The 14,790-nt window shown below is 39.1% G+C and overlaps 1 protein-coding gene across 1 annotated transcript in view; it reads right to left on the bottom strand.

The window, feature by feature from the left end:
- Nucleotides 1-14,790, bottom strand: part of WDFY4 (WDFY family member 4) — a gene marked incomplete at both ends in the record, with an annotated part of 204,919 nt that overhangs the window by 75,369 nt on the left and 114,760 nt on the right. Inside the window, 4 exons of the mRNA XM_084245258.1 lie at nt 897-1,063; nt 4,242-4,293; nt 6,039-6,245; nt 12,554-12,631. Coding sequence (XP_084101384.1) covers nt 897-1,063; nt 4,242-4,293; nt 6,039-6,245; nt 12,554-12,631 — 504 coding nt within the window. The remainder of the gene's footprint in view (nt 1-896; nt 1,064-4,241; nt 4,294-6,038; nt 6,246-12,553; nt 12,632-14,790) is intronic.

Below are 14,790 nucleotides of genomic sequence, written 5' to 3' on the forward strand. Positions count from 1 at the left end.
TCTTAGCTGCTTTCTTTTAATTGACTGGGCATTTACTAAATATCCATTTACCGGAGTGTATTAATATGATACATCCCAACTATTATCAACTGTTAATCCTCAGCAACTGGATATTATAAATACATATGCACACTTTAAATATATATGTGTATATGTTATGTGTTTTAATATTGTTTTTTAATTTCACAAAGTTTTAAATTTTAAAATTAATGTAGACATACATTGCTTCCATAATTAAATACGAATTTAACAAATCATAATTCATTAGCATTTACTGAATGGCTGAGCGTAGGCACCTGGGAATCCCTCCACATGCAGGCATCCCAGACCATGGGTTCCCTGCTAACTGCTCAGCCTGCATCCTGGGCCCTCTTCACTTCTAGGTCCACCCTTTTGAGGGCTGACCATGCTACAAATATGCTTACACCTAGGTCTGAGTGGTGGCCAAGGGGAGGCTGATGGCAGAGGCTGATGAGGAGTACAGGGACAACTGAATATATGAGTTAGGATGTCCAAACCCATCCCCACAGAATGGGATCCACAGGTGTAGGATGGACCCCTGGGGGAGGTCAAGCTGCAGGCAGAGGGGCAAGGTACTGAACTACAAGAGGGTCAAGGATTCTAAATTTGAAACTGGCTCCCCAGGCACTATAAAGGTCAGCACAGGGAGTTAGAACATAATCATATAACAGTTTATATTATTTAAATATTTAATGCAGGTTGTGTGGGCTTCCATTTGACCCCTTTCCCTGGATCCACAAATTAAAGAATGTGCCTGTGATTTTCACTCATTATTTTTTCATACTGATTCTTTACAGCTCCCATGTGAGTGAAAAAAAGCTAAGTTCTCTTATGTCTCATAATCTTTAAAGAATAATCCCAATGGATTTCATTACCTTTTCATGATCAAGAAGCTCTTGTAAAATAACTTGTCTTTCCCGACACAGTTCCAAGAAATCTTCAGAGTGCAGACTTTCATGTAAAGCAGGGAAGAAGGTCAGCTGGGTACAGTCCACAGCCACTTCGTCAATCTTGCTCTCAGCTTCCTTTGATGTCAGTTCATCTGCAGCCGCACAAAGGCACACACAGTTTTGGCACACAGTTTTGGTAGGAGCCCATCAAAAGGGATGATGTGGTGCCCAGCCTGGGCCTGAACTCCTGAGAGGTTCTGCAAGGTTTCAGGATGTGAATGGTGTGGATCTCAGTGTGATCCTTGCTGATTCTGAATGTGAGTGCCTCTCTTCTGACATATGGTGTGATCAACAGATCTTTCGCCGGAAGGTGAGCCCGGCTATTCTGCAGCTCTCCAGTGATGATAGGACATTTTAAATTTATCCTCATTAATCAATAAAGGAATTCCCTGAAGGGTAATCAAGAATTTACTTTTCTTGAACTTCACTTTCTTTACTCTTTAAAAGAGTGTTTTTTTCCTAATTATGAAAACACTATCTTCTTATTGTAAAAACTTGGAAAACTCATGAAACGGTGAGAAGTGAAATCAATTATCACTCTTGCTTTCAGAGATAGTGCTGATAATAATGGGCCCCAGATAGTAAGCAATTTCTATGTTGGATACTTTTGATGACACTTTCTCTTCTACTCTTCAGAGTAAAACTCTGAACTAAGCCTCTCTGAGCCCAGAGCCTGCTCTTTTTTAATCTCTTATCTGTCCTCACTGTTCAGTTTGATTATTTACTGCCGATATCTTTGCAGTACACATATGTATATGCACAAACACACATACAATGTTTGACATGATAATAATTACATTGCATTTACAGTTTTTCTTTTCTGATATTTTTTTAAACTCAAGATTATTGCATGATTACATTCCCATTCCATTAAAAATTTTAAACAACTAAAATGACTATATAATATTCTACTGTGTGGCTTTTTCATGACATCTACCTTCTAGTTTTTAGAAGCACAGATGATTTCTATTTCTGTACTACCATGAATACACTTTGCTGCCATTTTCTGTATGCATATCAAGACTTATTTTCCGTAGGATGAGCTCCTGGGCATAAACATTTAGATGCCAGCTAAGCACAAATCCCCTGCCCTGTCCTGATGTCCATCTGTCTGGAGCAGGTAGGTTGTAACTGACTGTGAAGCTGAAGAGCTACTGGCCATTCTTTTGGCCTCCTCTCTTCCCAAGAGTCTCACATCTGGATGGATGAAAGTGCCTGCTCCTCACAGCAACAGTAGCATAAGCTTTCTCCATGCAGGGAAAAATGATGTGTAAACACAGGCACCTAGGAGGGCACAGTGGAGAACTCCCTTCTCTGACCTCCCTACTGTGCTCGGGGATGGAAGAAAGAACAAGCTGGAAACATCAAGGAGATCTGGGGATCACTGGTGCCCAGGGGGATTCAGCAACCCATGGCCATGGTCCACATAAAAGTTAACAATGCACTTTCTACCACTGCAGTCTCCGCAGCCACCAGGAAGATCATTGTTCTAGAGTTAGAGCTGTGAGGTTTGGAGTAAAAAGAAGAGAAGCCAATGGGTAGTACAATGTCATCCCAAGTCCTGTGTCCCAAATCAACGTGGGCCCAGAGCCCAGGATCCTTACCTCTGGGCTTTGTTACTGCAGACTAGCAAGACAGTAAGCTCAGGCAATACGGGGTACCGAGGTCCTAAATGAGACAAGCTTGTCATTTGACAGAGCTGCAGTCTAGAATACAATAAAACTAATAAGTGGAGAATGTTGGAAGACAAAGGCAGAGACTTTGGTAGAAATGCACAAAATCTGAAATACAGTGTGCCTGTATGTATGTGTATGTCTATGTATGTGTTTATATGTGTTCATGCCAAAATGACCTCAGAAAATAAACCCTGGACTTTCAACAAATCAACTGAACCACATTTTTTTCCATGAGAATTACACAAATAAAGAGTAAACATAAACATTAAAAATGATTCAAAATACTTTTTTTAGTTTGCTATGTAATTATGACTATTTGTCTATTTCATAATCAGAGTTTGGTATAAAAAGTATTAAATATTGAGGAGTGCATAAATCTTATAGGTTTCATATTTCTGGAGTAAATACATAGCAGTGGTACCGCTGGATCATATGACATTTTCATTTTTGTTTTTTTAAGGTAACTCCATACCATTTTCCATAGAGGTTACACCAAATTACATTCCCACCTACACTAGATGACAATTCCTTTTTCTCCACATCCTTGCCAATATTTCTTCCATCCATATGTTATTCTCACCATGGTAAGGTGATATCTTATTGTGGTTTTGGTTTGCATTTTCCTCATAATGAGTGATGTTGAACATTTTTTCATGTGCCCATAGGCCATATGAATGTTTTCTTCAAAGAGGTGCTTATTAGGTCTTTTGCCTATTTTTTGAGTGAGTTGTTTGTTTTATTGTTATCAGATTTTGTCAAATGTGTTGTGGTGGAACCAACCTAGGTGCCCATCAACAGATGACTGGATAAAGAAAATGTGGAATATACACTCAATGGAATATGACTCAACTATTTAAAAAGATGAAATAGTGCCTTTTTTTTGGGGGGGGGGAGAAACAGATCTTTAGGTGATGATGTTAAGTGAAATTAAGACAGAAAGTCAAAGATAACTGGATGATTTTACTTATTTGTGAACTATAAGTAGCCAAAGAAAACAAACTGGCAAATCAAAACAAAAATAATTCTTAAACTCAGTGAAAAATATACTGTATACGATTTATATAAAATAGAGGGGAATGGGGGTTAGGGAGTAATGGACTTAGGAAGGAAGTATTAGGGCATTTGCAAGGAATTTTGTGGGGTGTGAGTAAAGTATGTGCACATATGTGAAAATGCACCCCCAAAATTATATAATTACACAAACAACTGAAAAAAATAATAAATTATGAGGGGAAAAGTATTATTTTTCCATCCATAACTCTTTTTTATTTTCTTTCTATCTATTTCGCTTCTATTTCTACTATTTAGGGACACTTTTAAGGTTTCCCTGATATGGCAAATTGACAAGAGAGTTTCTCTGAAAAAGAAACCTTACTATTACAATTTTAATATAAAAATTCTTCCTCTGATGGAGTGTTTGGATCTGGAATAAGGTTCCCTTCAATTCTAAGTAACATATAAGTGAAAAGAATCTGAATATTGCCTACACCAGACTTGCAAAAAGAAGGAAATATTAATTTTTATATCTTTATTAAATAAAATGAATATTTGGTTTAATTTATTAATAAAAATATGTTAAATGAAAACTGAATACCTTGATTTTCATCATCTGTTTGAGAAATATCACTATTTCTGTCTTGGCATTCCTGAAATAAAGTCAGAAAAAAAATTAAATCCTGGAGACTACCTGTATGCCCTGCCCCCCTTATACCACATATTCATAAACACACACACACATGATTGTGACCCCTTCAAATGACTCCTATACTGAAGACTCAGATGTAAGGGGAGTCTAAATCCTAAAGGACCACAATAAAATGCAAGTATTAATGTTCCTGAGTCAAAGGGGAAAAAACCCACAATCTTCCATTAAGTAGGACTTACAGTAATTATCAAAGATGATGCCAAAATGGGATTAGACAGCATCCTGGATGTCTGTGGTATAGACCACTCTGGAGAGGGGAGCAGGGTGAGGGACCTGGGGTTGGACAGTCCAAAAGACCAGAGATCAGGTCTCATGGCCAGCTCTGGCTTTGTCACCAGCACTGTGGGCAGGCTGTTCCCCCTGCCTCCATTTTCAAAGAAACTTATTGAGGGAAAAATACTATAGACTACCAGATGTTTACTGACAGTACATTAAAAACTTAAGTGTCTACTGAATAAATGAAATATAATTTTATTAGGTTTTATCTATTTATTTATTTAAAGATTTATTTAAAGATTTATTTATTTATTTATACAAGCACTGGGTACAGTCAGAACCACGGGAGGGTTAGAGAATTCACCAGAGCCAGGGCAGGGAACAGAACAGGCAGACTGATGAAATACACTGCTGAGGGGAGCAGCGGGTGCGGCAGGAGAGGTGTGTTGCGTCATGTGGGACCCTCTCCAGCGGCCGGTGATCGAACTGGCTCTGCAGAGGCTGCGGGGCAGCTTTGCAGCCCAGAGCTCAACCACTGTGCCACCAGGGGAGGCCCAATTTTTATTAGGTTTTAAAAATTTAGCATGGATAAAAGATTCTAAATGTTACAGACTAGAGAATAAACCCAACATTGGAATTCAGGGTGAATACAGAAGGAAATGTGTACCATCTCAGTGTTTAGCCTTTTAGAATATCTTAAATGGATGTCTGTGGTATAGACCACTCTGGAGAGGGGAGAAGGTTGAGGGACCTGGGGCTGGACAGCCCAAAAGACCAGTTTGATGAGGACATGGAAAACCATTAACATATTTTCCATATTCAGTACAAGGGAGTCTGACATTCCCCATCCTTCAAATGGCAAAAATATGAGTTTGATAACACATAATCCAACATTTGGGGGCTGCCCAGATTCTGCTGCTTCAGCGTTGTTGTACTAAGCAGGTCACTGACTTGAGCTTGTGGAAATAGCTGAATTCAAAATATTTCTATTGTAAAAATTGTTGTAGGAGTTGCTTATGCAATAATACCTATAGCCATGCTGGCTATGACTTCTGAATGACACATAATTTGCTAAGCAGACAACGGCCATCAAGTGGCTCTTCCCAAACACTGGTGTCTGTCTTATCCCACTGGACTTTTGTGGATGTCAGCATGATACTGGTGACACCCAGTACCCATATCATAGATTGACCCTCTTACTTATTCATGAAGGCTGTATTTGTAGCACCCTTTCTATGTACCTGACAGTGTTCATGCTACTTTATTTCTGTTGAATAGTATCAAGAATAAACCACAACACTCTTTGATATTTAACCTCATATGTTATCTCTCCTAACTGTCCACATCAAAGCGTTCTCAAAGAGTAACAGGAAGAGTCCTGATGAAAAAAGCATTTGACAGGAAAGCTAAGGAAACGCTTCCTTAACATCTGTCCGAAAGCACCATTTTCTTGCTCCTCCTAACTCTTACCTTGAGCCTTCTTGGATTCGGGTTCTCCAGTGGAGATAAGCGCCTGATGCGTTTCTTCATGCGAGCAGGTCCTTCTCTCCAGTCCAGTTCCCACTGGGAGCAGGGTGGGGCTTCTGTCTTCTGACCCCATAAGCCCAGCTCCCCAAAAAGCTGCTCCTGGATCCGGGCCCAGGCGTTGGCTGCCTTGATGTTGCCACATCTCCGCCTCTGAGGAGCAAAAGTGCAATGTCGCCCCTGGACACATGTCTTCAGGGGCATGAACAAACATCCTGGGGGGCACAGACCCTCATAAATGTTAGAGGAGAGTAAGCCTCTTTAGTTGATCTTAACCATCCTCAGAGTGCGTAGTGTACTCTGGTACCAGGACCAGGCCAGGAGAAGAAATCCTTTTCTCAACCTGAGACCATTTAATCCACGTTGGAGAAAGAAGAAACCATTGTCCTATGACCTTCAGAGCACATGACTGCTGGGCGCTGGGCAGAGGGCTGAGGTCCCAAAGGCTGTGACACTAATCATCAGAGTAGCCTGGACAGTGATTGTACATAATAGATGCAGAATTCCTCCATACCGTCCAAAATGGACAGGGAATTTCACCACAGCCCCTACTCTTCAAAAATGATCCTAAAGCTGTCCTTGTAGCCCTTCGGACTGGGGGGTGTGCTGGGAACCAGCAGACCTGCCGACAACTGGGTGACTGTCATTCCTGTCTCTGAACTTCAGATTCTCCAAATGTTAAACAAGAACTTTGGTTTACATGACTTCGAAAGGCTTTTCTAATCCTAATATTGTATGATTCCTGAATGTTCAAGAATTCTGGAATGTTTACAGAAGCTAACATTTTTTATTTTAATGAAAATAATCCCCTCTGATACCAGGAAATTCTCAGCCTGCCTGTGCAGTACCTGTTACATCTTCCGCTAGAGTGAAACTCAAGTCTTTTATAAAATACATGGACACCCCTAAACTGCTTTTGTATCTTGTTTTCTCTATCCAGTGGCACCAGAAGAAAGTAATTTCTATTAACCTCATTAAAAGAAAAAACAAAACAAAACAAAACAATACAACAACAAACAGTTTGGACAGGAGAAGTGATTTTTCCAAGGACCACTTGGTGACTGAGCTGAGATTTAAAACCAGTTGTCTGAAACCAAATGTCCAAAAATAGATGACTGGATCAAGAAGATGTGGTACATATACACCATGGAATATTACTCAGCATTCAAAAAAGATAAACACATGCAATTTGCAGCAACATGGATGGCGCTGGAAGGGATCATGCTCAGCGAAATGAGCCAGAAAGAAAAAGAAAAATACCGGATGTCTCACTCATAGCAGGAATCTAGAAAACTTAAATAAGGGACAAGGGAAAAGAATAACTATAAGAAAGAAAATATCAAAATCAACAAACAACAATAAACCAGAGACACTCTATGGGGGGTGGGGGGCGGGGAAAGGAGGGATTGAGGTCAAAATAAGGGGGTTGCAATTGTATGGGGAATATAAAAATAAAATTTATTTAAAAAATAAAATAAAATATATACCTTTCTCCAAAAAAAAAACCTAATTTCACTCCACGTTAAAGATAATTAGCACAATTCACAAAAGGTCCCCAGCATTATTTCTTGAATAAATAATAAATTTTAAAAAGACAAAAAATAATAAAATAAAACCAGTTGTCTGGTTGATTCCAAAGACTTTGCTTAAGTCTGCTTTCCTGGGGGTGGGTCTAGTATCATTTTATTAACTCATGATTTTGTTGGCATTCCTTCAATGTCCTGCACACGTGGGCTATTTTGGGTAGGTAAATTATTCTCAGAACTTGAAAATCACGACAAATGATACAGTGCTCAGCGCATAGTCTCTAGCATCAGATGAACCCTGGTTGTCATTGCATTTCTGGTGTTCACTAACTCTTTAATCTGAAGGGACTTCTGCTTCCTCATCTGTCAAATTTGGTTAATAATATTGCCATAATAATAAAACTGTGGGTTTATGTAAGGCTTTAATGAGACAATATTTTCAAGAATTTTATAAGGTGCCTTACCCAGCTTAAGCATTTACAGTTATTATTACGAATAAAGCAATGCCTATTTCATAACAAGATTATTTTGTTTCTCCACATTCTCAAATTCATATCCAAATCAGTTGCAACATTTTACACAGTACTCCAATAATAAGGAACTCCAGAAAAATAACGACTGTCCAAAGCCTTTTATAGGGATTTGGTTATATGAAATGAACACTTGCTTGGGGAAAATATTTCAGCTCTCTGAAGACTGCCCTTGTGTTTGTAGTAACGTATTGAGCTTCATAGAGGATTTGAAGCTTCCCAAGCTTCAAATTAGCTTTTTAAGAGCCCCCCTTCCACCCCAAGACTCCACATATACAACCTGGAGGTGCCAGCTGCCTGAGTCTTGATCACCGGGCAAGTGCATTGTGTTGAATATCTACAGCCAGCAGACATGCACCAGCTGAATGATTGTTTAGTCCATGGACAGAAGACTTAAGATCATGAAATAGCACAAGCCCTGATTTTCCACACCTGCAAGATGCTCTGGGATGCTCGTGGTTTTGCGCAAGGTAAGGTCCTCTTTCAGCTCAGAGCTGGAGAATCAGAGGCAGGGGATCTGGTGCGCTAGGGGCAACTATGGTTTTTGGTTGAATAGAAACTCTTAAGTAGCACCACTGAGATTTTCCTCAGAACAACCAACCCTTTTCTACTTTCGGTCCCTCTGCTTGGATGGGACTGACTCTCAGTCCTGGCTTCAGGATTGAACATGTCACCTAAGACTGGCTAATTCCCACATGAGTAAGAGGATGGGCTAGTGAGCATCATTCTCCCAGACTGGGAATGCTGCTCTCTGGGTCCCATACAGAAAAGACAGTGTAGAGGGGGTGCTGTGCCAATATTCAGGGCTACCTGTCCCCCGCCAATGGCATCTTTATGTGCATCAGGAGAAGTACCCCTAAGGCAGATACATCCTCCACCCAAGCCATTTTGTTAGGAGACAGTGCCTTTGTGCAAATTAGAAAATGGTTCCCCTGCTTGGTTCCAGGATGAACAGCTTGGGGAGCAGAGCTTGGGGAGCCGAGCATGAGTTCACTTCTGATTCACATGCTCTTTTATGCATGTGTCCTGGTGCCTCAAACCAGGTTAAGAATCTCACATTTATGTGTGTGTGTGTGTGTGTGTGTGTGAGAGAGAGAGAGAGAGAGAGAGAGAGAGAGAGAGAGAGAGAGAGAGAGAGAGAAGAGACACAGTTTCCCTACAGGAGTTTGAATACACAGATCCAGCTCTTCCTGAAGCCTCATCTTCCCCTGAATTTTCTTAGTAACACAAAACATTTCCTTGGTTGCTAGTCAGTTTGAATTAAGTTTTTGTATTTGTTTCTGAAAAAAAATGTGATAGAAAAAGCTTCATGGAGAGAGATTGAGCAAGAAATGGATCCCCAAAAAGCCCAAAAGAGGCTGTGAGAATGTCTCTCACACACTGCAAGAAAGCCATTTCTGGGGAGGCAGGTATCTTGCAAAGAGCTTTAATCAGTAAAGCCTGCATGTTTTACAAAACATGCAGAAGGAGCCAATTACGTAAGCGATGAAGAGGACTCCATCCAGGAAAGGATGGTCTGGGTATATAACAGAGCAAAACCAGAGCAGCTGGACCACAAAGAAAATAAGGAACATAAATCTTGGAAAAGGTAAAGGGCAAGCAGAGTGGGGCCAGTGTAGAGGGAACTGTTTTCACCAGTGCTTCTAAAGTGATGAGAAATTTGGGAAATTATCATCAGAACTGCACTATTTGCTGGTGACGGGATATGATGATGTTGGGTTAATTTCCAGGGCTCTGACAATATTATCTTGTCATGCCTGGGTTCCTGCTACCTCCTGTGACCTCTTGGTTCTGGAGAGAAGCTGCGCTAGGAAGTCTCAGAGGACCTGACCTAGGGAGCCCTCAGGCCTGGGTCCCTTCAATCTCTCTACTCCAGCCCTCTTAGAACCTCATGGGGTGCTGCCGGGATTAGCTGTCCTCGAAGTAGCTGGCAGGTTTCACAAGCCTAAGTTTTGTCCAGAACTTGGACTTGATTTTTTGGAAGTGGAATGGGGGTCTGCACTGGGACCAGGTACTATCCTTTAAAAAAAATGGAACAAATGTTCCAGACCTCATTATATCCAGCAGACAGTGATTATATCTGCATTCCTTTAAACATCAAAACAAACTGTCTTTAATATTTAAATACTTGGAAGGTATTCTTATGGATTAGCCTCAAAATGCTGATTTTTTTTTTTCAAAATACCTCAATCTCAGGAAAAATGTACAACTTTCTCAAATATTTTCTGAACTGAAGTCAGGCCTACTGCAGAAAATGAGCAGCTTAGTTTTAGAAGGCTGGATTCTTTCCTTTTGAGTGCAGTCTTGCCAAGGGTCTATCCTTCCTACATGAACTTTCAATTTCACACATTTCAGCAGAAACTCACAAAATACCAAGAGCTCATCTCTCCTCGCCATACTGAAATCTCCCAAGCTCTCCCCACCATATAAAGAGAAACAGTCATACTCTTGACTTGATAGTGATTAGAAAATTAGATGAACGCATCCTCTGTCTTGGACGGAACAAGCATAATGAGGACATTCACAAATAAAGGATGAAATCCTAAACAAATTGGTTTATCTGCCCCCAAAGGTGATTACATTTAGCAGCCATATTGCTAGACCTGAATGAAATCAGTGAATACAAGTGTTGGGACAATGACGTGCAAGGACTGGTCCAGTGGGCACAGATAATACCCAAATAAGCCAGCAAGGCACCAACCCAGCTGTGCAGTGCAAACAGCAATGTTGGGTTGGAACAGATACCCACAGTGGAGACCTTCTCCAGACTTAGAAGGGCTTGTGCTTGTGCAGTTGGGGATAGCAGTCATATCTGCTGATAATCTTTCCAGCAGCAAGGAACACATCTTGTAGATCCTGAAATCTCTGGATAAAGGATAAACTGCCCCACTCTTTACTTGTAGGATAGCCTGTATTGTTGGACTGTGTGTTTTGGGGGCACAGGGGATACATTTCACAAATCCCTATTCCCAGGGTTATATTGTGGGCTCTCAAATAAGTTCTTATGGAGGGAATCAGATGAGGTTAATTGACTTAAGTTGATTAGATTTTTCTTCCTTGCATTTGGGCACCACCATTTCATTATTCCTTCACCTCTCACCCCACCCTGGACACACTTAAAAATAATTACTTACACCCCACCTTTCCTCTCCTCACAGTAGAACATTCTAGTATTTGTATCTTCACACTGTTTGTGGTTATTCTTTACTGGGTTCCTCTACCGAGTTTAAGAACCTTCAAGGCTGAGCAGCATCATTATTAACTCTGCCTCCCCTATACCTGGTGCAATTTTTGGGACAGAGAAATTGTAAAGTAATTATGATCGAGGTTTTAATACTATACATTATATTCTATTATTAACAATCATTTAAAAAATGTTAACAATAACACCAACTAAAAGTTAAAAATCCTAACTTCAATGAGCACACATGGGATGTCTATTCTCTGGCTGCCACTGACTAGATGTGTTTTAAATGCTCCTTAATCTTCTTACTTAGGTGGTATTATTTCATCTTAAAGATGGGGACCATGAGGCTTAGACTGCAGGCTTAGGATGGAGTAGACTTGAGATTCAAGTAAATATATCATTGATAATGACAGCCAGGAGTCTTTGCCTTGATTATACAGAAATCACTCTTAGAATGGTATTTTTAAATATCTAAGCTAGCTTCAACAGTGGCAACCTATGCTGTTAAGATAAACTGCAAAATCCCTAATATGTCAGCAAGCCCTGTCTGCTCTGATCCTGCCTCATCTTTGCCTTTGTCCCTTCCCATCTCAAATCAACCCAGTCACTTCTTCCCGTTCATTGATGACATCAGCTCTTTACTGATTAAGGAACAGAACACTGTCCTCCCCAAAAGCAAAAGCACCTAAAGCATGGTATCCATATTCCTCCTCCTTCAGATTTCCACTTAAAGATCACTTTCTTGGAGAGGGACTCTAATCTGCCCAAATTCAATCCTTCCCCTATAATAATCACTCATTGTACCTGTATTTTCCATGTCTTTTGATCATCACGTTATACTTGTCTATATGTGTATCCAGTTATTGAATACCTCTCCACTAGAGTGATATTATCTGAGAGTGAGGCCCGTGTCTGCTGTGTTTACAATGGTGCCCCTAGTACAATGTAGCAGCAGAGGTACCCCAGGCTCTCCATACCTATTTACTAGTAGGGGAATAAGTAGATGAGTAGATGGACACAATGCTTATCTCCTCAACTGTTCACAGAATGGGTCCAAATCCCATTCCTCAGGTTGTGCAGATAGGACTAATAGGATTGAATCACTGATGAATGATCATTGACCTAGCCAATCTAGAATTCAAACTCCTGATACTTTATATCAAGTTCAAGGTGGATGGTAGGCTACCATGGAGAGAAAGGAATTGCTTTATTTCTTACCTGTACATGATCTTTGTATAAAGATGCATATAGTTCCTGACCTCTTCTTCTGTGGTTCTCAATACATGACACAAAATCCTGGAGGAGAGAGAAAACAAGTCACAGTTCCATGATAGTTGTGATTTTAGTTAAGAGCTTCCCTACCCTGACCAATTGTCAGGGGAAATAATGGTTATAAGATTTGTTGGTGAAATCAATCTCAACCTCATGAATAAAGACTTTACTTATGCTAATACATTCACATAGACATTCACATGTTTAGGTTACTTTCACTTCCAGCTATGATGAGTTAGATTATATAAGATAAATCTTCCTCCCAAGAATAACTAGAAAGCTAGATTTAAATAATCTGCCTTACACAGCAGAGTGCTACCAAGGATGAACCAATGATACATGCAATAAGCTAGATGAATCTGCACAGAATTACACTAAGTGAGAAAATAAAATCCCAAAATGTCACATACTATATGATTCCACTCAAAATTTTGAAATAAAAAAATTATAGAAATAGTAAAATGATTAGTGGCCGTGAGGGGTTAAGTTGTGGGGATAGGAAGGAACATGGGATAACATAAGGGGTTCCTGTAGTGACGGAATGTTCTAACTGTGAACTATAGTTTTTCAAGATGATGCCATTGGGTAAACAGTAGGTGGACTCTCTCTGTATTATTTCTTACAATTGCATATGACTCTACAATTCTAAAAATAAAGTGTTTCACTTTTAAAAAGTCTTTGAGGGTTTTATATTTACTATTCAAACAAATACACATAACTAGAATATACAAACTACTATAAATCATAAGAAAAAACAGACAAATAATCAACATTTTAAAAAAGAAAAAAATTGAGTGGTAGTTTATTAAAAAGGATGCCCAAATATACATATGAAAAAAGAGGTCAGCTTCATTTGTTATGTGGAAAATACAAATTAAAAGCAAATTAGAATATATAAAACTCCATGCAGCTATTAAAAAATGAAATCTTGCCATTTATAACAATATGGATGGAGCTGGAGGGGATTATAATTGAAAGAAGTAAGTCAGGAGAAATGCACAAATGCAAGATGGTTTCATTTATATGTGGAATTTAAAAATTATATATCTAAAGTTCAAATGGGCTATCATGCTTTCATTATTAGAGAAACTGGAATTCTCTTACATTACTAATTACTACAACCATTTTATAATATTCTTTGGTAAAGTCTTAAGAGATGAATTAAATATATGCACACCCAGTCACCCAGCAATTTCATTCCTAAATATATACCAAGCATAAATTCATACATCTGTGTTCTAAAAGACAATTGAAAGAATGTTTGTAACAGCAGAGTTTGAAATAGTCCCAAACTAGAAACAATGCAATGTCTGCTTTTCAGTAATAGACTGGAAAGTAAATTGTATAGACTGGAAAATATATTGAATAGTCTATAGTAAGGTTATTAAATTATGACCCATGACTCCTTCCTTATAGGTTCCTGAGAATTTTCAGGGATCTGAACTCAAACCCATATCAAAATACTAGGACATCTTTGCCCTTTTTCACTATGTTGACATTTGCATTAATCACCCAAAAGCAATGGTGGGTAAAACTAGTATCATAGCCCAAATCAAGTCAATGGCACCAACTGCACAATAGTCATCATATGTGTGTCCACCTTTAGGAGCTCAGAAGATAAAACAACACATCTTCTTTTAAGAATGTCATTGGTGAAACAATACAAATCATTAATTTTGTAAGTCTGAGTATTCTCTAAGTATAATCTTTTTTTAATACTCTGTATAAGATGGGATGTGGGCATAAAGCAGTATAGAATATCAAAAACCACTGTTGCTTCAAGGAAAAGCACTCAAATAATTGTGAGTTGTTTGCTGTACTAGTTGCTTTTGGTGACAGAAATTACTTTTTATGAAAAAATAACTGATAAAGTTACTGTTATTAAGATGAGTATTTAGCATATATTTTCCTGAAAATGAAATGGACCTGTCATCTCAAATAAAACAATTGATGGGATTTGTTGCCCAATGATAAAATTTGAGCTTTCAGGCAAATACTAGAATGTTGGAAAACATGTATCTCCCTCTGTGAACCTGACTGTTTCTCAGCAGATGGAGACTTTTCTTATAAGACTTGTGGTGGTATGACATGATATTTCTATAGTAGATAATCAAAAATGCCAACATTTGGGAGATACATAACTCAGGGAACAAATATTCTCAATATATGTTACATGCATGTTC

The sequence above is a fragment of the Talpa europaea genome, assembly GCF_964194135.1.
Source record: "Talpa europaea genome assembly, chromosome: 10".
In the NCBI taxonomy this organism is placed as follows: domain Eukaryota; kingdom Metazoa; phylum Chordata; class Mammalia; order Eulipotyphla; family Talpidae; genus Talpa; species Talpa europaea.